This window comes from Electrophorus electricus, chromosome 4 (assembly GCF_041902795.1).
Source record: "Electrophorus electricus isolate QZ-2024a chromosome 4, ASM4190279v1, whole genome shotgun sequence".
Lineage (NCBI taxonomy): Eukaryota > Metazoa > Chordata > Actinopteri > Gymnotiformes > Gymnotidae > Electrophorus > Electrophorus electricus.
Window position 1 is genome coordinate 25,198,579 of NC_137500.1, and position 22,920 is coordinate 25,221,498.

Sequence of the window (22,920 nt, forward strand, 5' to 3'; positions counted from 1 at the left end):
CTTGGTGTAGCAATGAATCTTGAGGCTTGAGAAACTGCACTCACTGTACATGAACAATATTGTTTTCCACTTGTCACCACTAAGAGGAGCGTTTTCATTGTTTATTGAAACTATGACCACAATATTATACTGTGCAGTTTACAAAAAAAAGACCAAGAGAAAAGAAAAGAGGGGATATGACATAATGGCAGCTATGCAGTCGATTTTTATTTAACATAATTTTTGACATGGCAGTAAAATGGGAAAGACTAACAACAAACATCAAATTATGGCGAAGTAATAATAGATTATCATCAAACTCATTTTACTTCAAATTAGAATATTTCGTTTGAGACACTAGATTGAAACTATAACTATAATAGCATTTTTAAAAATGTACTGAAATGTTCAGACCATGATCCGGTAGACATCGAGTAACGTTAAATATGCTTTAATTTTGAAATTTGTTGTATGCCTCCATTTTGACCATATCATCGTAGCTGCTGCTTTCATCTAGTCCTGGTCCATGTAGACAAACAGAAACGCCAGACAAGGAGTCTGTTGAATTTGGTATGGTTAGACTTTATATTTTTAGTACGAAAGTGATTCAGAGGTAGAGACGACGAATTTTGCCGCAACGATGTGGATCACTCCAGAGGAGGTGTTGCTTGCTAATGCACTTTGGGTTAGCGAAAGGGCAAATCCCTTTTTTATTCTTCAACGTAGAAAGGGACATGGAAAAGGAGGCGGCATCACTGGTATGTATTTGTGCAGCCCATGTTGCTCGTTCTCTCTGCCTTGTTATTATAAAAAGCAGCTGTGTTCGCTGCTAGCGGTTAATGTTGGCAAGCCTAGCTAACACTAGCTAGCTATTTGTGAGTCTTCTCGTAGTATTTAGCTAATCGTGAGAACATAACTGACTTGCGGTTTTACTAGGGTTAGCAAGCTAGCAAGGGTTTTGATTTTCTGGAAGATGTTGACGTGGAACGTTAGCTTTAATTTTCCACTTGCTGGCCAATATGGAAATTTGTCGAATGACAATATAACACTTTTAAATCAGCCCCATTCTACCTGCAGATATTGTCAGTCACAGTTATTTAGCGTTAATGAATCCTGGCTACATGCTACTTATATACCGAGGTGGCTCCTCTGCTGTAGCCAGCTAGCGCTGATTAAAAACTTGCCAGATGACTGTAAATTAAATTAACTAGTTCGTAGTATATCTAATATTCTATATTTCTGCAAGCAACATACAGTTAACCTAGGTTTGTTAACTAGTTTAGCTAGTCAGTTGTCCTGTTCCATCACAGGGTTAGGTTATTCACTCAGGTTGCACTGACTTGGCATTTAAACTACACAAGATAGCTAGCTATCCAATAGTTTTTTCATCCTTTATTTTTTAGCTTCAGGAAATATTTCTGGACATGACTTTCCTACTCAAAGCGACTCATATAGCGGTTAACACTACAAAGGCAGCATTTTTTTCCCGCAGCTTTTTTGCTAGCGTACATCTGGAACGATATCAAACTGAATTCATAACCGATCGATCTTAGTTTCTCGTGATTGGGTTTGTTTTATTTAAATTACGCACTCTAGCATAACTAGCGTTAATGTTATTCCGAGGTCCGTTTGGATGAAGCTCAAGTAATGGAGGCTCTTGATTGCTGACATTTTCAGACACTTCAGTGTATGCAGTCTTCACATTTCTTGCTGTTTATTAACTTATGCGCAACCTGGAGATCAGAATGTAGATATGCGTTCTCAAATGAGGGACAGACAGACATTCAAGGCATAAGATTCTTAGCTAGGGTTACAGTTCTGTCTTCAGTTCGAGTGAATTACACAAAAATAGCCTATTCAATGAGACCTCTGAGTCACCACACTAAAATTGGTGGAGAAAACGATGGTCTGTATGTAGTGAGTTAACTGAAATATGTCAATCAACTAAAATGAAGCTATAACCTTTTCAGTTAGTACAGTGTTATGGACTCTCACAATGAACTTTCTACACATGACATTTTCTAGCTAACCTGAATAAGGGTTAACAGATGGGTGTTACTTTGAGGAAGGAAGAAACAACCCAGTCGTTTGCTTTGTCTTCTTTCTCTCCCTCTCTGTTCTTTCTTTCTCCCTCCCTCTCTTCCCCCAGGCCTTTTGGTTGGGACATTGGATGTTGTGTTAGACTCCAGTGCCCGTGTTGCTCCATATAGAATCCTACACCAGACTGGAGATTCCCAGCTTTTCTGGAGTATTGCCTGTGGTCAGTGGTAACTCTTATCTACAAACAGTTTTTTATAACAGTTTGAGCAGATAGACTTACCCAGGTCTGGCAGTTGTCTGGATTCTACGTGGGTTCAGGACAGTAACAGTGCTTACATTATCATTTACATTTATGGAGTTTAGCTGAAGCTTTTATCCAAAGCAACTTATAATTATGACTCAGTACAACTTGAGCAATCGAGGGTGGTTAAGGGCCTTGCTCAAGGGCTACCACTGCCTCATTATCAGCGTTGACAGAAACAGGCTTTCCCCAAAGCTACAAAACACTTTCATAAAGGGCTTTAAGGTTTGCATGGGAAATTTCTGCTTGATCTTAAAACACTACATAAACTGAGTGATCTTTCTCTTGTCTTCAGGCTCATCTCGCAAAGAGATTACAGAGCACTGGGAGTGGCTGGAGGCTAATTTACTGCAGACTCTATCTACTTTTGATAATGATGATGATATCACCACTTTTGTGAAAGGCAAGATCCAGGTGAGCTTTCACCTAAAGTCTGATAAGTGTTCATATTGTACTTGGAAGAGCAGCTACCTGTTTACACTTTGAAGGGGAAACGAGGACGAGTGGACCAACCTCCAGTGTGTCTGTTGGTCTGCAGGGCATCATTGCCGAGGAGAACAAGGGCCGCCAGACACAGGAAGATGAGGATTGTGGAAAGTTTCGTGAGGCGGAGCTGAAAATGCGGAAGCTGTTCGGAATGCCAGAAGAGGAGAAGCTGGTGAATTACTACTCATGCAGCTACTGGAAGGGCAGAGTGCCGCGGCAGGGCTGGCTGTACCTCTCCGTCAATCATCTGTGCTTCTACTCCTTCTTGCTGGGCAAAGAGGGTGAGAGAATGAGCAAGTGAAGGGGGAGAGGAAGAAGAAGGAAAGATGGCGAGAGAGAAAGGGATCCTATTCAGTTAGCATAGAATGAATGGAGAGAGGCTCTGCTAATTCTCTAATTGCATGTCAGTGTTCTTTGGATAATGTCATCTTACTTTCACTTATGTTAATGATTGTCAACACAACTCTGAGGGGGGAAAAATGTTTCCTGCACAGGATAAGACTTCTGTTTTTCTCTCCCTCTGTTTCTGTAGTGACGCTGGTGGTGCAGTGGACAGATGTAACTCAGCTAGATAAGAATGATACCCTGCTGTTCCCAGAGAGCATACATGTGAACACCAGAGACACTGAGCACTACTTCTCCATGTTCCTCAACATCAATGATACCTTTAAGCTGATGGAGCAGCTGGCTAATATCGCTATGCGGCAGCTGCTGGACAACGAGAGCTTCTCTGCTGACCACTCCCTCCCCAAGCCGTGCAAGACCCTCAGGAACGTCTCTGCACTCAAGAGGTTAGCCACTACATGAGGAACTCTTGAAAGGCACAGTGGAGAGTTTTGCAAATTTCTTGTATGTTAGTTTGGAGAAATTAATCTGGCTGTTGCGGAGAGTCCGCTCTGTCACAAGATAGGGATGAGAAGCTTAAGACTTTGTTGCTTGTTTTCAGGGACTTGGATGCACGGGCAAAAAACGAACGCTATCGAGCTCTGTTTCGCCTGACGCAAGACGAGCGTCTGGATGGTCACACGGACTGCACTCTGTGGACGCCCTTTGCTAAGATGCATGTCGTCGGACAGATGTTTGTCTCCAACAATTATATTTGCTTTGCCAGCAGGGAGGAGGACCTGTGTCAACTCATTATACCACTCAGAGAGGTGAGCGTTCTTGCACACACACCTACACACATGATCTCATTTAAATTAGTTAGTACTTGCCAGCTTTCACAACCTTGAAAAGTAGTGTTGTGCCCATATATAGGCGCTAGAACATGCATACATACTGTCTTTTATTCATATTGCTTAGAAAAGGTACACCCTCTTTCATGCAGTCTCACACACTACTATTCCCACCCCCAACCCCAGAGTGAACTTTTTTAAACATACTTCTGCAGGACTGTCTGATATAATATGGGGCAAGAAAATGCAGAAACACAAAGCCACTTATCTCATATTACATAAAGTGTCTCTTTCATGTACTCACCCTCTTGCACTTGTTCTCTGTCTAGGTGTCAATAGTAGAAAAAGCTGACAGCAGCAGTGTTTTGCCCAGTCCGCTGTCCATCAGCACTAAAAATAAGATGACTTTCTTGTTTGCCAACCTCAAAGATCGGGACTTCCTGGTTCAGCGAATATCAGACTTCCTGCAGCGCACTCCTGACAGGCTCTGTGGTCTGACTGGGCAATCTGTGAGTCACTCAAACACTAAGGGAAGGCATAAGTCAAGAAACTCTTATGAATCCCTTATGAATATCGCTGCACTCAGACATTTAATTGTTTTGGCACTGTATCGGTGCATTTTTGGGGTTAATGTTAGTTTGAATCTGTGTATGACTAAACAACTTTGTCTTCATGCATGACACAATCCTTATTCTGACATCACTCTGCCAGGAAACTCCAAGCCCCAGCACCCCCCCTGCTTTGCCGCCAACCCCACCAGTGCTGGGAATGGGAGAGCTCCCTCAGGGCCGACACTACAGCTCTAGCCTCCCTACTGCCAAAAACAGCCTGCTCCACATCTACCAAAAGGACCTCCCCGAAGACCTGGGCCCCAAAGCGGTACCCTCATATCCAGCACCCTTGAACCTCCACCATTCACCTGTTTTAACATATAAAAATTAAATATTGGGATGTTAAGTACTGGCAGTAATATGAAAGTTGTCATATTTCAAACTGAAGGGCTATTTCACTTGAATAATTACCCAGCCTGGTTTTTTATCTCACAATGTTGTTTTAGAAGTAACATGTTCTTTGCATGAAAAACACCATTGTTCAGATATCGCCCACAGTTGTGATGCAGCACGGTAGTCACGCAGTTGTAGTTAATTCTAGAGGGTGATAAAACACTGGCATTTATCATGATGAATTCCCACTCATCCTCCCAGGCACCTTTCCCACCTTAGGGGCTTCTTTGCCTTAAACGTAACAGTGTTGACACTCTTTCAGAAGCTAGGGTTAGGTACACAAACTTTGGCCAAGATAGTCACAACAGGATTTTCTGCATGATGTAATCACTTATGTCTTTTAGACTATATATTTACTGCATTTCAACTAAATAAATGAACGGCCACCCGTTGTTTTGTTCACTCACCTTCCCCTTTCCTCATCAATCAGACCAAAGAGAAGATGAAAGAAGAGTCCTGGAATATCCATTTCTTTGAGTTTGGGCGAGGGGTGTGTATGTACCGCACATCCAAGACAAGAGACCTAGTCCTGAAAGGTATTCCTGAGAGCCTGAGAGGAGAGCTGTGGCTGCTTTTCTCAGGTAATTTCACTTTCCTATTAGCAGGGGGTGCAGTCACCATCACCTCTGCCACAGTTGAACAACTTTCTTTCTTTTTAAAAATATGCAGTATACTATGGGATTTGTCTTTCTTGCATTAATTTCATTGTGACTTATTACTAGGGAGCCCTTGGCATTTGGAGTAAATTGCATCATATGACTTGAAATTGTATCCTGTCTAACGACTGATGGGTATTTTACATAGTATTTAAACATTTGTATTAATTTAAATCCTGTGATGTAAAACTGATTTTAATATACAGTAGAGGAAAGCTATAAGGGTGAAAACGAGTATGGGCACAATTTACAGTGTAAAACAATGTCTAGGAGATTTGGATTCCGGTCTTTGGAGTCTGTTCATATATGCAAGTAGGCTATTATACTGCAGATGTGCAGTGTCATCATATGTTGCTGAGTTTGAACAGCAGAGCTAAAATAAAAGCTCTGAAGCTGCTGTAATACGATTTTTACAGTACATTGATTACATTCTGGTTGAAGAGAGACAACTGGTTATACGCAACATGTTCTAGAGTTTTAGAGAGGAAAGATGGGAGACCTAACATATACCAGCTGCTGATGTTGGAGTGGTCAATAATTGTTTTCCTCCCGGCTGGATCTAACCTTGGTCTTGAAGGTGCTTGGTGCATGAACACATGTATTGGATCTGTTTGGGATGGTTGTGAATTGGTGTTGGAGGTCCTGGGAGTCAGGAGTTGGAAAATTGATCGGTACTAGTGGACAAGAGGTGGAACTACAATACCGGAGTATGTGCAGAATGTCCTCTAAGGGAAGAGGAGAGAAAGTTGTCAGGGCATTGGGATTTGGATTAGGTCTCTAGCAGGGTGTGGAGGAATGGGGGAAGGATTGGCAGATCTTGTTAGCTTCCTCTTCAAAGTAAGTTACAAGATCTTGTTTTAGGGATAAGGGGGAGAGTGTTAAGAGAAAATTGCATGGCACTTGTGAGGGATTGGTGTAGATGTTGTCTTTGTAGGATGACTTTACAGCTCTTCTGTTTGGAGTGAAGTTGGAGAGGATGTTCTGGCACGAATGGAGATTTCTTTTAGTCTAATTCTACTTTATAGTCATGATTTTCTCTACCGTCTCTCATCTCTTCATAGTTCTCACTGAGTTAAATTTTGCTGGCCTAGAGGAGAGTCAGTTTGTTGACGAAGAGAGGAATGCATTGGTAGCAGTTTGACCTGCTAGAGAAGAAAATGACACTGGGTGCTGTTGGCTTTTTTTGGATTGGGAAGGCAGACATGAAGTGGATGTTGTGACAAGAGGAACCATGTAAATGAGACAGTCATGATCTGAATAGTAGAGATGGGATAATGTTGAGTGTAGAGTAGCCCTATTGAAGATCAGGTCCAATTTATTTCCTGCTTAGCAGTCTGGGGAGAATAATTGTTGAATATTTTAGTTGCTGTTTACAGAGCCATGGTCAGACATTTTTATTCAAGAGTAACTATTTTAGTGATATTTAGGAAGTAAATGCCCCTCAGATTTATGGTCTGCATAAATGCAGCCATTGTGACACCAGCTTTTATTTGTGCTGTTGTCACGGTGATAACATCCAGTCATGTCAACCATTACATTGATCTTCACTTCTGCCCTCAAGCTATGACTCACCCTGATCACGCGCTGATAAGAACAAAAACAGGGCCCCTCGTTTGCGACACACACAGATGATGAATGTTTGCTTGTAAAATCAAACACGTACGGTTGTGTTCAAAATAATAGCAGTGTGTTTAAAAACATGAGTAAAGCTCAGAATCCTTAAAATAGTTTTTATTTCCATGCATTGGGAACACTGCACATTATATTCTAAATCAAAACAAGAAGAAAAATGTATCAGTTTTTTAATTACTTTACAGAAAATGAAGAAACATGAATATTGGGCTGTTCAAAAAAATAGCAGTGTCTACATTTTTCTTCACAAACTCAAATATTTACTGGATAAACTGAAAAATCTTTAGGATTTAGCATTGCTGTGAATCACTAAACTAATATTTAGTTGTATAGCCATTGTTTCTGAGAACTGCTTCACATCTGTTTCGTGGAGTTGACCAACTTCTGGCACCTGTGAACAGGTATTCCAGCCCAGGATAATTTGACAACTTTCCACAATTCCTCTGCATTTCTTGGTTTTGCCTCTGAAACAGCATTTTTGATGTCCCCCCACAAGTTTCCTATCGGATTAAGGTCCGGGGATTGGGCTGGCCGCTCCATAACTTTTAATTTTGTTGGTCTGGAACCAATATGCTGCTCACTTACTGGTGTGTTTGGGGTCGTTGTCTTGTTGAAACACCCATTTCAAGGGCATTTCCTTTTTGGTATGAGGCAACATGACCTCTTCAGGTATTTTGATATATGCAAACTGATCCATACACCATAGTAGAAACATCCCTATATGCCTGCACCACCATGCTTGACTGTCTTCAGAGTGTACTCTGGCTTGAATTCAGTGTTTGGGGGTCGTCTGACAAACTGTCTGTGGCCTTTGGATCCAAAAAGAAATGTTTCTCCATTTCTCTTTAGGCCAGTCCATGTGTTCTTTGGCAAATTATAACCTCTTCAGCACGTCTTTTTAAAAAACAAAAAAAAAACAATGGGGCTTTGCGGGAGCTTGTTGCTGATACATTAGCTTCACAGGCGTCTTCTAATTGTCACAGTACTCGCAGGTAACTTCAAACCGTCTTTGATCACCCTGGAGCTGATCATTGGCTGAGTCTTTGCCATTCTGGCTATTCTTCGATCCATTCGAATGGTAATCTTCCATTTTCTTCCACATTTCTCTGGTTTTGCTTTGCACTTTAAAGCATTAGAGATCATTTTAGTCGAGCTGCCCATCATTTTCTGCACTTCTTTATACGTTTTCCCCTCTCCAATCAATGTTTTAAACAAAGCACGCTGTTCTTCTGAACAATGTCTGGAACGACCCATTTTTCTCAGGTTTTCAGAGAGAAATGCATGCACAACATGTGTTGGCCTCATCCTTAAATAAGGGCCACCTGATTGACCTGTTTTTTCACAGAATAAATGACCTCACTAATTGAACTCCACACTGCTATTATTTTGAACATGCCCGTTTCAATTAATTATTCAATTACACAAACTCAGGCGCATGCATATCATGAATGTTGGGTCTGATGGTTTTCTATGACTCTACTACACCTACTGGCAAGTTTTGCCATGTAGTAATATAATTTCCACCAAAAACAGTGGTTGATCTGGTTAGTCATGATGGACTGCTATTATTTTGAACAACTGTATATCTCGTCTTTGTGGCTTGTACATAAGCATTGAACCTGCTCTCTACCTTAGCTCAGTATAATGATGAGGCAGCATTCCTTCTCACTGTCCATGTTTTTAAACAAATCTCTCAAATGCTGGAAGGAAGAAAATATATTGACTGGATTTGACATGTCTTAGAAGTAACCCTCTCCCTGTAGCTCTCACTGCCTGCATTGACAGCTTCTTGTTCTTACATGGTACACTGATAGTGTTGCCCCCCCCCCCAAGATTTCTTCTGTAGCTTTTGCTGACACACCCACACATCTGATGGCATGGTGCGCAGTGTAGTGAAAGGTTGTTGTACTGGCAGCCAGATGTTTAAATCTCTCTCTCTCTCTCTCTCTCTCTCTCTCTCTCTCTCTCTCTCTCTCTCTCTCTCTCTCTCTCTCTCTCTCTCTCTCTCTCTCTCTCTCTCTCTCTCTCTCTCTCTCTCTCTCTCTCTCTCTCTCTCTCTCTCTCTCTGTGTGTCTTTGCCTATCTATCTTCCCCTCCCTTTAGGTGCTCAGAATGAAATGGCGGCTTACCCGGGTTACTACGCAGAGCTGGTGGAGCAGGCGATGGGTCGATGCACGCTGGCCACAGAGGAGATTGAACGAGACCTACATCGCTCTATGCCTGAGCACCATGCCTTCCAGAACGAGATGGGTATCGCTGCTCTTCGACGGGTGCTTACTGCATATGCCGCCCGCAATCCGGGCATTGGCTACTGCCAGGTACGAAGATGCGCATCCACAACGCAAACTCGACTAACTTCTGCCTGCTACTAATAAACAATATTATTGTAACTTGGCAAAACAATAATGTTTACAAATATCCAATGATGAAATCTTTTTATCCTTAAATAACATCACACTAAAAATAGTTTTTGTTTTTTTTTCCTTCTCTTAGTTATTTTGGTTTCAGAGTATTCGTGATACTTGAGCTTATCGTCTTGCTGAAATCAACATTGATTATAGATGTTGTACACTTGAACAAAGGGTTTGATTCCTGGTTTTTATGGGACAGTGGGACCTCCCATCTCTGATACTGGCACAAAAATATACACCGTGTTCTCAAAGGTCTACAAAAGGGACTTAAGAATAATAAAGGAGAGATATTGTAACATAAATGGGATTGTGGGGAGTACATTGCCCTAATTTGCTGAGCATCTGGTTTCAGATAGTGAGTGTGTGTCTGTCCATCTCTGTAGGCCATGAATATAGTAACCTCTGTGCTGTTGCTCTACTGTACTGAAGAGGAGGCGTTCTGGCTGCTGGTGGCCTTGTGTGAACGGATGTTGCCCGACTACTACAACACTAGAGTTGTAGGTTAGTCACGGTATATGCTCACGTACATACTCACGGCACAGCAACAGCTGATCTTGTGTATAGGTTTTCTGCATGACTGTGGTTGTAGGTCAGTGGGCCATACACCAGCATGCACATGCACCTAGTGCATAATGAATGGTATGTATTGTAGGATACTGACTGTAAAAAACTGATCGCCAGTCTCACACACGTACGCACAAATGCACACGTTGAGTGTTTGCGAGTCACAGATCTGCAACGTTTCCAATAGACATAAGTTGTGCATTTATGACTGGACAATGTCTTTGTTTGTGTGTGTTTGAATATCAGGAGCGCTTGTCGATCAGGGCGTATTTGAGGAGTTGACACGCGAGTGCTTGCCTCTGCTGTATGAGCACATGCAGGATCTGGGCGTGATCTCTACCATCTCCCTGTCGTGGTTCCTCACACTCTTCCTGTCAGTCATGCCCTTTGACAGTGCTGTGCTACTCGTTGACTGCTTCTTCTACGAGGGCATCAAGGTTATCTTCCAGGTGAGAGCACACTAGTCCTGCTGCTGCTGACTGGGCAAGTTGGAGTGACTGATGAGCCGAAACAACTACACTCCACAGGTCCAGCGGCACAGCTTATCTTCCACTATGTCCTAATGCTGGTTTCATTCAGAACTGTTATAGCAGATAAAAAAAAAAAAAAAACCTCTTCTGTGGATTTCACCAGGTAATATTGTCTATTAAGATGGACATTATTGACAGGTAGTGGTCATTAATCGACCCGTGTTCAAGGGATTACAGGCAGCAGTCAGTCAGGAATTAGGTGGTGGTCAGTGTTTGTGATGGACCGTGCCTCCTCTCTCTGCTGCTTCAGGTGTCTCTGGCTGTGCTGCATGCTAACATGGAGCAGCTGCTAGCATGCACAGATGAGGGAGAGGCTATGACCATCCTGGGAAGGTCAGTGGGGGCTAGGCTGGACCTCAGACATGATGTTCTTCCTTATTGACACAGTAGAACTTTGGACTGAAATGTAACAAAGGATCAGTTTAAGGATTGAGGAGGGGCTGTAATTGTGGAGTTTGCTGATAAATGTGATGTATACATGCTGGATTTAAAAGCAGTTATGTAACTTATTTGCTAAGAGAAATGGCAGTTCCATTCTGCCACTTCCAGATATCTGGATAATGTTGTGAACAAGCAGACTGTATCCCCGCCTATCCCACACCTGCATGCCCTGTTGACCAGTGGTGATGAGCCACCTCCTGAGATTGACATCTTTGAGCTCATTAAGACATCCTATGAGGTGAGTGGTGCACAGGATGCTGGAATTGCTCTTGCCAAATAAGTGAAATTACTCTTTCCCTCTTAGATGCATTACCCACCCCCCCTTTTTTTTGTTTTTTTTTTGTTATGTGTTTATTTAGAAGTTTGGCAGTCTGCGTGCTGATGTCATTGAGCAGATGAGATTTAAGCAAAGGTTAAAGGTCATCCAGTCTTTGGAGGACACAGCCAAGAGAAGTGTGGTGAGTTTTTGTATGTGCAGTCTTTTAGGGTTTTACTACTGTTTTGCACACTAAGGATGTTTCCGAAGTAGTTCCCACTTTCTGACCATTACATGTTTTGCAAGATTATAGCACATTAAACTTCACTTTAAACGTCTCCTTTAAGAATGCCACCATTTTGTAGCCATCACATCAAACATGACTTTACTGTTTGATGCATGTGTGCCATGGACTCTTGAGAGCTGTGAATATCCACTTCTCAGTGTTGTGTGAAGGATTCTCAATTAACACATGGGAATCATGACAGTAAAGTGCTGAGTCAAGAAAGTCAAGCTTTTGTCATTCCAGCTATACACAGGTATACAGTGGAGCAAGATAATGTTGCTCCAGGACCATGGTGTAGACCACAATAGAAGAACATGTATACAATAAATATGAAATACAGGACCAACATAGAAGAAGAATATACATGCTAATCAATAAATAAAATACAGGACCATTTTTGTTAAATGTTTGTTGGTGGTCTCTGGGAGTTGAGGAGTCTGATGGCATGGAGGGGAAGAAACAGTTTGGCTGTAAGAGCACAAATGCTTTGGTACCTCTTCCCAGATGAATTGGAGAGAGAAGAGTTTGTGTGAGGGGTGTGCAGGATCATCCTCAATGCAGCATGTGTTGTAAATGAGGGGAGGGGAGAGAAACCCAGATGATCGTATCTGTTGTCTTCGCTGTTCTCTGCAGAGTCTTGTGCTCTGGGATGGAGCAAATCCCAAATCAGGCGGTGATGCAACTGCTCAAGATGCTATCTACTGTCCTTCTGTAGAATATGATGAGAATGGTGAGAGGGGGATGAGCTTTCTTCAGCCTCCTCAGGAAGCAGAGCTGCTACTGGGCCGCCTTCTGGAGGAGCAGTGTTAGCTCAGTGGTTAAGGTACTGGACTAGTAATCAGAAGGTTGGGTAATCAGAAGGTTTAAGCCTGACCACTGTCAAGTTGCAACTGTTGAGCAGCTGAGGGTTAGGGGCCTTGTTCACTAGCCCAAGTTGTGTTCAGCCAGAATTGTAAGTCGCCTTGGAAAAGGCGTCAGCTAAATGCCATAAATGTAAATTTCTTGGCTATGCGCCTGCTGTTGAGCATCCAGGTGAGGTTCTCTTTTATATTGACACCAAGGAACTTGGTGCTTGTGATGTTTTCCATGGAGGAGCCATCTATATTGATTTTGAGAGTGATCAACATGTGCGTTCCTGAAGTCAGTTATTTTTGCTTTTTTCCACATTCAGAGACAGGTTATTGACTTTGCACCTGTCTGTTAGCCACTGTACGCTCACTCGTTATCCCTGTTGAAAACACCCACCATGGTCGTGTCATCTTTGATATGGTTGAAGCTGTGCATTACTGTACAGTTGTGGGTCAGCAAAGTGAACAACATTGGACTGAACACACTGTGCCCTGGGGAGCCGTAGTGCTGGTGGAGACACACTGATTCGGACAGACCGGGGTCTTCTAGTCAAAGTCCAGGATCTAGTTGCACAGGGCCCAGCAAAGTTTTCAGGTGCCGAGTACTGGTGGAGTTTAATGCCAAACTGAAGTCTAACAGCGTTCTAATTTGTATGTCCTTTTTGTCAGGATGGGTAAGGGCCAGGTATGGTAGTGGTGATTGCAGCATCCATTGAACGGTTGGGATGTGTGGGGCAGCTGTCTTTGTGCTTCAAGACAGGTCTCTCTCTCTCTCTCTCTGTGTGTGTGTGTGTGTGTGTGTGTGTGTGTGTGTGTGTGTGTGTGTGTGTGTGTGTGTGTGTGTGTGTGTGTGTGTGTGTGTGTGTGTGTGTGTGTGTGTGTGTGTGTGTGTGTGTGTGTGTGTGTGTGTGTGTGTGTGTGTGTGTGTGTGTGGAGATTGGATGGTAGTCAGTTTCTTGCCCAGTCTTCTTATGCCTCTTAGAAATTGAGCCGTCAACATTAATCTGAAAGTATTTGTTCCTCTGTCACTATATTTACAGTTATTCACAATTCTATTTATAATTTTGTATACCCTGACTTCGTTTGACTTTTAAAGTTTCCAAATTTAATTTTACTCTGTCTTGGGGACAGACACTCTTTGACACCCTGGCTACTTGTTCTGTGCTTCAGACCATGTATAGAAGTCATTCAGTGCATCTGGAACAAATGTCACAGACAGATGCTGTCCTGTAACTGGTGATGGCCTGAATTATCTGTCACATATACTGTGTGTCTTTTGACTCTTGAAAGTGTCCATAGATTCTCTGAGCATGTGTGGGATTTGCATCCCTTATAGCCAGGGGTAGGTTGGCCCTTGCTGTTGTGAGCCACTTTGTTACTTGCTCTGAAGGCTGCCTCATGGGTCTTCAGCAGCACACACACCTCAGCACTCTTCTACGGTTTCTGGTTGGGGAGAGTGGTGATGGTTTTAGACATAGTAACATCATCAATACATTTGCTAATGTAGCCAGTCACTGGTGCTGTATACTCCTACAGGTTACTGGACTCATCAGTTGCAGCTTCCCTAAATGTGCTGCAGGCAGTATGTTAAAACAATCTAGAATGTTAAAACAACCTGCTGGCCAGGTTTTCACTTGTTTCAGAACTGCCTTGGGAGTGTCTGACAGGTGGTCTGTATGCTGGTATTAGCATAACAGAGATGTGTTCTGTGTGCCTGAGGTGGTAGTGGGGCTCTGCTCAGTATGCATTAGGGATGTTTGTGTAGACAAGCTCCAACATGTTCGCCCCACTTGTGAAGTAACATGCTGAAGTAATTTCAGGAACAGAGATTTGAAATTTCTTGTGACAATAAACAGTTAATCTGGGTATGTGTTCTGCAGTTTGCTAATAGCACAGTTCATTGAGTGCCACTTTCTTGTTAGTGTTGGGGGGTGTACCCTGCAACTATAAGCACATTGATGAATTCCCGTGGTAGATAACATGGTCTACATTTAACAGTCACATGCTCCACCAGTGGTGAGCAGTGCTCAGAGACTAGCACAGAGTTCCCACACAGTCCCCCTCTTAATTTTTTCTGGAAATACAGCTATGTATGGTAAAACTTGATCACGAAATTCTGTTATTTAGCCATGGTTCTGTGAGAACAAAAGTATTTTTTTTTCTAAATTCATGTTGGGTGGTGTGCTGAGGAGCGACGTCGTCTAGCTTGTTGTCCACGGAGCAGACATTGGAGAGCATTGGTTAGCTAGGGTTAGCTTTTATCCTAGGACAGATCCCTGCCCTCCCCCCCCCCCCCCCCCCCCCAAAAAAAAAGATCTAAATAAAAATGTATTTACATAGCACTTTTTACAACAGATGTTGTCACAAAGCCGCTTTACAAATGTGACCAAGCCAAGGGTGACCAATGTCAAGGAAAAACTTCCTAGAGCATGAACACACTGAAAGGAACCAAGGCTCAAAGGGTTCCTGTATTCTTCAGCAGTGCTTGCAACAACCCCTCCCTTGACCTCCGACATCAGGTCGTGCTGAGGTCTGCGGGCTAGTTCATGGAGTAGACCAAGGTAGTGTCATGTCTCCAGAAGGTCGTTTTCTAGGTTGGTAATTGGTTGGTCTCTGGTATATGTGTATAAATGAGCACTGGTTTCTTCGATACACGTGTGTGATTCTGTGGAGGATTGAGCAGCAGATAAACCGAGATGCAGGCAACTATAAATAGCACCTTTTTGTGTCTGGAGTAGCCACTGCATCCTAGCATACTGCCATCTTGTGTCCCCTAAGTGCACTTGGGTTAGAATAGTTTGTGGGTCTTTCCTACTTCTTAGTTCAACATCAATGAACTAATAGACTATGCATACAATCTTAATAATCTGTCAGTCATGTTTTAATGATTCATATTGTTATACAGTGTTAAGTGTAGCCAGGTTGTGGGTTACATTAACTATGGTTACTGTCACTATATAAACTTTTGGACTGGTGTCAATTGTTAATTTTCTTTGTTTGGTACCATGTGCATGTATGCCTCACCACTATGCTCTATTCATCCCTGATATATGAAAAAAGAAATGTATGTAAATCAACTCTCCTCCTAAATACATTTTAAAACATTTATTTCTATGGATTATATCCAAATCAATCACATTTTTCTGATCTTGGTCTTGAGTGGGACTCTGCCAACTAAACCCCATTATGCTCGTGTTCTTGTTTCACTGGCCACACAGTTGGTCTTGGTCTTAAACCAGTTGGTGAAGGTCTTAGTTTGGACTTGGTCTTTTCTAATTTGGTATTATAAGCTGCTCTCTCTGTGTGTGTGTGTGGGTGGTTGCAGGTAAGGGCCGTCATGACCGAGTCAGCTTTCACCATTGAGGAGCTGGAGGAGTTATATGTTCTGTTCAAGGTAAGTGCGTGCGTGCGTGCGTGCGTGCGTGCGTGCGTGCGTGAGTGAGTGAGTGAGACACCCACTTCCCATATGTACCTCCCTGTGTCAACCAGGCCAAGCACATAATGAGCTGTTACTGGGGTGCGAGCAGCACTGCTGCTGAGCGCCATGACCCCAGCCTGCCTTATCTGGAGCAGTACCGCATTGACTGTGGCCAGTTCAGCCAACTCTTCACCACACTAGCGCCTTGGAACTGCGGCCTACACACCATCTCACTCGCTGCCCGCCTCTTCCGTTTGCTCGACCATAACAAGGACTCTCTCATCAACTTCAAAGAGTTCATCACAGGCCTCAGTGAGTTGTTATTATCTAATGGCATTAAAAGTAGTATGACGTGGTCTCAATTATATTTTACATTCAGGAGTTATGGAAAAACCAAAAGCTAGAAATTTTCAAGCTAATAGCTTGCAGTGCATACAGTATCCGTATTTGCTGGCGAATCCAGTTTATATTAGCAAACATTTAACATGACTTGAGCAGCTCTTTCTAGGTGCATGAAAGTTTTTATTGAAATATAACCTCAAATACCAATCTGCATTTGTTCAGACATTGGACTTAATTTGACAGCAAAAGTAAACGTTTCATTATGGCTGTTGTATAACTACTCTGGATTTTATCGCTTTGTCAGTGACATTGGCTGAGACAGACTGTGTGTGGAGAGACACCTTGCTTACCTTGCCTGTGTCTCTCAGGTGGAATGTATCATGGTGATATGACTGAGAAACTGAAGTTGCTCTACAAATTACATCTGCCTCCAGGTACACACAATGCTAAATGTATTTATACTTTCTGATATTGAAGGTATATAATGAGCAGCTATATTTTAGCTAATTCCAGGCACTCTAGTAAGGTCTTTGCTTGTCATTTAACAGTAGAGAAAATATTATTTATTTACCACCTCCTGAGCCTTGGGCCACCAAGAGAGAATCCTCTCTTGAACATGGTGTAAGATCTCCAGGTAGATCTGCTGAAGGTGGAAGCAGAGTATGGTCTTGTGTTCACCCTTTACTAGCCTTTAATAATAGCTCTTTAATAATGGATTTTGTTAGTCTAATTGTTTGTGTGTTAGTGATTTTATGTGTGGTTTTTGTAATCTGTTAATTCACAAATGTATCAGTGGTGTGGGGGCAGAGGTACACGACTAGTAATCAGAAGGTTGGCAGGTCATTCCCCACTGCTGCCAAGTGGCCACTGAGCAAGGCCCTTAACCCTCAATTGCTCAAATTGTACTCTGTCATAATTGTAAGTCTCCTTGGATAAAAGTGTCTGCTAAATGGTGTCTGTGTGTGTGTCTGTGTCTGTGTGTGTCTGTGTCTGTGTGTGTCTGTGTCTGTGTGTGCAACGGTTTGAGGCCATTGTTGTTTCTATTGCCATTCCTGCAGCCTTATGCCCTGAAGAAGCAGAGTCTGCACTTGAGGCCACTCAGTTCTTCACTGATGATGACATGCCACAGAGTAAAACCAAACACACACACCCGCACATACACAGTAACCCACAGTGTAACATGGATGCCTGCTCACTTGCATATACATCAGAATTATGGAAAAAATAAAGGATTCAAAGAGATTTTAAATGCCATACTCTGACCTTTCCTGATTGATATTGCAGTCTTGTAACCATATTTACAGTTAGTTTTCTTGTAAAAGGAATGTTTGAATATCCACCCACCCTGCATGCATACAATAGTCCAGTGCTACTAATCAGTAACAACGAGCATTATTCTATGACCAGTCTCCTTTTATTTATTGTTGTTCCTCTGTGTGCCCCTCTCTCCTTTTGCTTGCATCATTCTCTCCTTTGCTCTCTTCTCTCTTGTGGCCTGTCCTCTCCAGATCTTGCCTCCTTGTCTCATCTGGACTTCCTGGTTCAGGAAGTGATCTCAGGTTTGTGTGATGCCACAAAGTGTGTGTGTGACTGAGAAAAAGAAGAAAAATGAATTGCTTTCCACTTATTTCCTTTACCATCATGGCCTGTAGCTCTTCCTTATATTTCAGGATTATTTGTGTTGGGCCTCTGCTTCGTTCACTTACTATCTCTTTTTAGTTTGATTATGCAAATAACCCTCTATCTACAAAATTTAAAATGCAATTTCCTACCTGTGGTTTGCCTTTCTTTCTGTTGTCACACTAAATGATTAAACATGCAGATCACTTTTTTCCAGTTCAGCCTTTCTAGTGGACATTTACAATAATTTCCTAACCTTCGATCCTAATTGTTAAATATGCTCTCACACACCCCTGAACTGGAGATGGCATTATAAACATGTTCCCACTATAGGCGAAGAAGTGAAAGAGGCGAAGGAGGCAGCTGATGTCGGAGGAGACTCCGAAGAGAAGAAAGGTAACAGCACCTGCTTCCACTGCCTTTAATAAGCTCCAGGTCTAGCCAACAAGCCCTTGTTTGCAACTTCTTACTCATGTGACAGCCCGTGATGCATGGGTAGCCAGACTCTTCAGACTGGTTACACCATTTAATAGCATTTAATTGGTCAGTGTGCTATTTAGGGCTGAATGCCATTTCTGGAGTCAGTGACAGCTGCAGAATTTTAAAGCACGAGCTCAGCACCATCACAACCATTTTCCTAAGCTGGGCTGGCAATGGGAAGGGTTTTTTAAAAAAATGTTTTTCCTGCATTACCGAATATTTTATTGTTGTGTTTTCAGAAGAGAAAGTGAAGGACTATAAATATTACCTGAGAATGTGGGCTAAAGAGAAGGAACCAAAGAAGGAAACTATCAAAGACCTGCCTAGAATGAACCAGGTAAATTTAGTCTTGATACTAGTCTACCACTTGTTCTAGGTACAAAAACCATTAGTCAACACTGCAGTAACTCAAAGTTCTTGTAAAAGGCATAACCCTTCCACGTCACTCACTGCTTTGTTACATGGACTTTAAATAACTGAGGACTTCATTGTGCCGTAACCTAAAATTCTGTGGCCCTTTTGTCAAAGGTTTAGTTCCAAAAAGAGGAAAAAGGAGCAAGCTTCCTTCTGATTTGTATTTTCCACTCGCTAAAATGTTTAGAATTGAATTTGATTAGAGTTGGTGAGGAAATGGATGCCATAGGGCAAGATATAAGAAATAAATTGAAAAGTCTTTATTGGGGGATACAGGTGATGAACAAACAGTCGCCTGGCACTTGCTTGTTTCTGCAAGCAGTGTTTGAAGAAGAAAGAAGCAAGACATTGAGCCCATTCAAATAAGCTGTTTGGGTAATAATTGAACAGTTCGTTTATTCTGTTTAGTCTGCTTTCAAATTTACACCGCCTGCTCCCAGACCCCATATTATATCTTTTCTGGATTAGGACCATTATTTTAGCCCTTGTGCTGCTAATACATGGAGTGAACAGTGAGCATGTTTTAAGATGCTGCTCATGGAATGGCAAGTGGCTGTTTTTGTAGTTTTATGAGGTGAAAAAATATTGTACAGTTCTCAAACTGAATCATTGAAAATTAACCAAAGTAAATCCAGCCTCAGGTTCCTTGTTATTCTCAGTTATATTGACCTGAGTTCTGCTCAGTTAAGTCCACCTGAAGCAGGAGCTGAGGTGTGGGGCGGAATGGACGGAACAGTTGATGCAGGCACCTGGCAGATGTGGCTAGTGTGAAAATAAGCCTTACGCTCCACGTGTGATGCTAACCGTGCCGGATGCTGCTTTGTTGTGTGTTCAGGAGCAGTTTATTGAGCTGTGCAAGACGCTCTATAATATGTTCAGTGAAGACCCTCTAGAGCAGGAGCTCTATCATGCTATTGCTACAGTGGCCAGCTTGCTACTACGTATTGGAGAGGTGGGCAAGAAATTTACCAACAACGGCAGCAAGAAGTCTGACCTCCAGCCTCTGGCAGGGGAAGTGAACCCTCAGCCAGACAAAGAGGATTCTTCTGGGGAGGCTGGGTCTGCACAGTCCCTGGTATCGAAAGCCCTGGCAGAGGCCCAGCTTGAGACCCCACCGCAGCCAACGAATGGCTCAGACGAGGAGGCCAAGGATGACACGTCGATCTCGTCGTACTCTGTCGTTAGCACTGGCTCTCTGCAATGTGAAGATATTGCAGACGACACTGTTCTCATTGGTTGCGGAGGGGGAGTGGCCGGTGCTGGATGCGGAGGTGATTGCAGGCGAGGCAGTGCGGTGGATGCTGATTGGTCGATCTCATTCGAGCAGGTGCTGGCATCATTGCTAACAGAACCGGCTTTGGTCAACTACTTTGAGAAGAAACATGACATCAGAAACAAGATGGCCGTCTGTAAGACCCAGAGAGCCGTAGAGAGGCAGATCAGTTCATCCAGTGACCATGAGTTAGCTCATCTCACCTGAGCGCACACTAACGCACAGGTTTGTAAAGATGTAGACCAAGCATGCATGTCTCTTGAATGTTTGTTCAAGGCTCAATTACTGTGTACAGAGATTTTACTCATGACCTAGTCCATTAATGGTCACACTCCATTCATTGCCTTCGCACCATTAATGGTCACACTCATTCATTGCCTTCGCACCATAAGTGAGTATCTACGTTGGCACATTTTGCTCTTTTAGTCTTTGTCCTCCCAGGTTGAATTGTGAGCATCGTTTGCCTACTGTTTGCCTTAGTGGTCTGCTAAGCTGCTGCACCTGGGTTTCACACAGGCTAACATTTATATTGTTTTGGCTTTACCAACAATGAGGTCAGTATTGGTTAATAGAGTTGACCATTGGAACAGATTACAGCATGTAATCGTAAATTCTATATAGATGTTTCAGTTTTGTGTCAAATCCAACACTTGAAATAATTAGCCATAAAATAAGCATGCGGCATTTTACCAAGACTCTGTTGTTCAATTCCAAGTTTTTGATTTGAATGTTAAGAATGGTTGATTATATTCCATATTATGTTCCAAGTTTCAATTTGTCCTGTTCACATATTGTCCCCTATTCAGGCAGCATGTTTTATGAGCATTCTTTGAGAAAATGGTGTTTGAACTACAATTCCTACAAACCCTGTTTCTTTTTTTGACTGAAGCAACACTTTCAGCTTTGTCTGAGGGTCTTCAATTTGTGTCCCCTTGTCACATGTGGGTATTGATGGCGAGAGATGACATGATGCTTTGCATTCTTTTAATTATTGTTCATTGTAATTAAATCTTTTGTTAGAAGTTCAGTACCCAGCAGCGTGAATAGAATCCTTCAGATTTCACAGACTAGCTTTTATTTAATTTTAAATATTTGTTGCATATAGGTTCTTTTTATCTGTAATATTTTCACAACACTAGCACATTAGGCAAATTCAATCACAAAGCTATTATTTAAACAAGTATGATGATTTTGCTAATTACAATTGCAAAAATTCACTACTGTATTGCCTACATATTAGCAAGTTAGAACTTGCCAGTTGGCCAAGCAGAACAAATCAGGTTCAGTTCCCTGTTTCTCAGCCGCTTGTCCTGATGGACTTTGGCGATTTTCTAACTAACTTGACTGACACAGTATCCTAGACACTTTATCATTGCAATTACTAATTACCAAATTTAAAGTATATGTAACATCTGTGTTAAGCACTTGATATAGTTTTCATAAGCTGTTAATAGATGGCTATTTTCTTATGAAATTATTTTATTGTTTATATATAAAGATGTTTTTCACTCACATTTGCGCAATTCTTTACTTTTTTTTCATCCAGTAGTTGATCTTTTATTTACCTTTGTATTATATAAATAGCTTTAAGAAAGGCCTCACTGCAAGTCAAACAGGTGTTTTAAATGCCCCCAAATGTAGGCCTTACTTTACAGCCCTTAACCTGATGAAGCCTGATTTGAGGCCAACAGTGGCTACTGTTTTCCAATGTCCTCTTCTCATATTGACATTCCTGATGTAGGCTTCTGCTACAATTCATATTTGAATCAAACATTACCAGTCTGAACATGTGAACAGTCTGTGCACCTACAAGTCAAGTCACCTGGCACTTCACTCCACTGAAATGTAGCATCTCTCTCCCTAGCCTAAGTGGTATGGCTTGTCAATGGAAATAATTGCAAGCGTCATGTTTTGCAATGATGTTTGGACCTATTTCAAGTTGGAGTTGAGTAGATTTTTATTCGCTCTAATAAGAAGTCATCCTAGTTTCCAGATTGCTGCATAGCTCAGAGCTCTAATATCTACCTTCTTGTTTAGCCCTACTGTATATCCAGTCCCTCAGGTATTGCCTGCTGATGAGTTGAGCTACTGGCAAAAATATTTATTCTAGATAAAGCTTTCTAAGACAGGATGGACTATGGAGGAGTTGAGAGTCTGAAAAAAGCAGTAGTTAAATTATGGTCCATTGGAGAGGGTTTGGGCAAATTGAGTTTTTAAAAAAAGCCTGCCATATACTACATAGTAATATTCTGTATATATTCAATCCATGGGTTCGCTAAGCATGTGTAAATGTGCAGTGTAACCAGATCCATACTATTAGGCACCACTGCGTCCCATCTCGTGCCTGTGGCCTGTAGTGTAAATAGTTTTCACCAAACCTTGGTGAGTGAATGCTACTTTCTTTCCATGCTGCTCTGTGAAAAGTAATCAGCTAAATGGCGTAATGTACAAACTAACATGTTTACTTCCTCCTGAATTTCACAAAAATGTTTTAAGTTTGTCTCAGTGAAAAACTATAGTTCTCCTAGTATACTTATGGTATTTAATGCACATACTGGTTATTTACTCATAGTAAAGTCTGTTTTTAAAAATTGTCATTGAACTGTGCTGTATTATACTGTGTAATAAATGATGTATAAGCAAAGATGTGACTCATCTTCATGTTTCTGCAAGTCCACTGAATGTCTGTAACCAGTGCTGTCAAATCAGAAATGTTACTGCAGTCTACAGCCTAACTTACACTTTGCTTTCTGTTATGATCTCA

At 42.0% G+C, this 22,920-nt stretch overlaps 1 protein-coding gene across 7 annotated transcripts; it reads left to right on the forward strand.

The window, feature by feature from the left end:
* The first annotated feature begins 410 nt into the window (after nt 1-410).
* tbc1d9b (TBC1 domain family member 9b) lies at nt 411-22,800 on the forward strand. Of its 7 annotated transcripts, none has more exons than XM_081712902.1 (23): nt 411-737; nt 2,129-2,239; nt 2,616-2,734; nt 2,859-3,087; nt 3,339-3,597; nt 3,753-3,960; nt 4,311-4,490; nt 4,693-4,860; nt 5,416-5,521; nt 9,377-9,591; nt 10,068-10,185; nt 10,495-10,697; nt 11,029-11,111; nt 11,328-11,457; nt 11,579-11,677; nt 15,935-16,003; nt 16,099-16,339; nt 16,738-16,803; nt 17,428-17,499; nt 17,878-17,928; nt 18,323-18,385; nt 18,709-18,806; nt 19,719-22,800. In XM_081712902.1, exons 1-23 carry the CDS (start codon nt 620-622, stop codon nt 20,361-20,363), a joined length of 3,651 nt encoding a protein of 1,216 aa, XP_081569028.1. In that variant the 5' UTR covers nt 411-619; the 3' UTR covers nt 20,364-22,800. The 7 variants fall into 7 exon arrangements, with proteins under 7 accessions (XP_081569028.1, XP_081569029.1, XP_035392134.1 ...); XM_027009631.3 differs by having other exon boundaries at nt 416-737; nt 5,416-5,566; XM_081712903.1 differs by lacking the exon at nt 2,129-2,239 and having other exon boundaries at nt 413-737; nt 5,416-5,566.
* Nucleotides 22,801-22,920: the final 120 nt, after the last annotated feature.

Excerpts from the sequence above, each read along its gene's own strand:
- tbc1d9b (XM_027009631.3), top strand. The coding sequence starts at position 620 with ATGTGGATCACTCCAGAGGAGGTGTTGCTTGCTAATGCACTTTGGGTT. Across the intron at positions 3,088-3,338 it reads CTTCTTGCTGGGCAAAGAGG|TGACGCTGGTGGTGCAGTGG; the intron begins GTGAGAGAATGA and ends CTGTTTCTGTAG. Across the intron at positions 10,186-10,494 it reads CTACAACACTAGAGTTGTAG|GAGCGCTTGTCGATCAGGGC; the intron begins GTTAGTCACGGT and ends TTTGAATATCAG.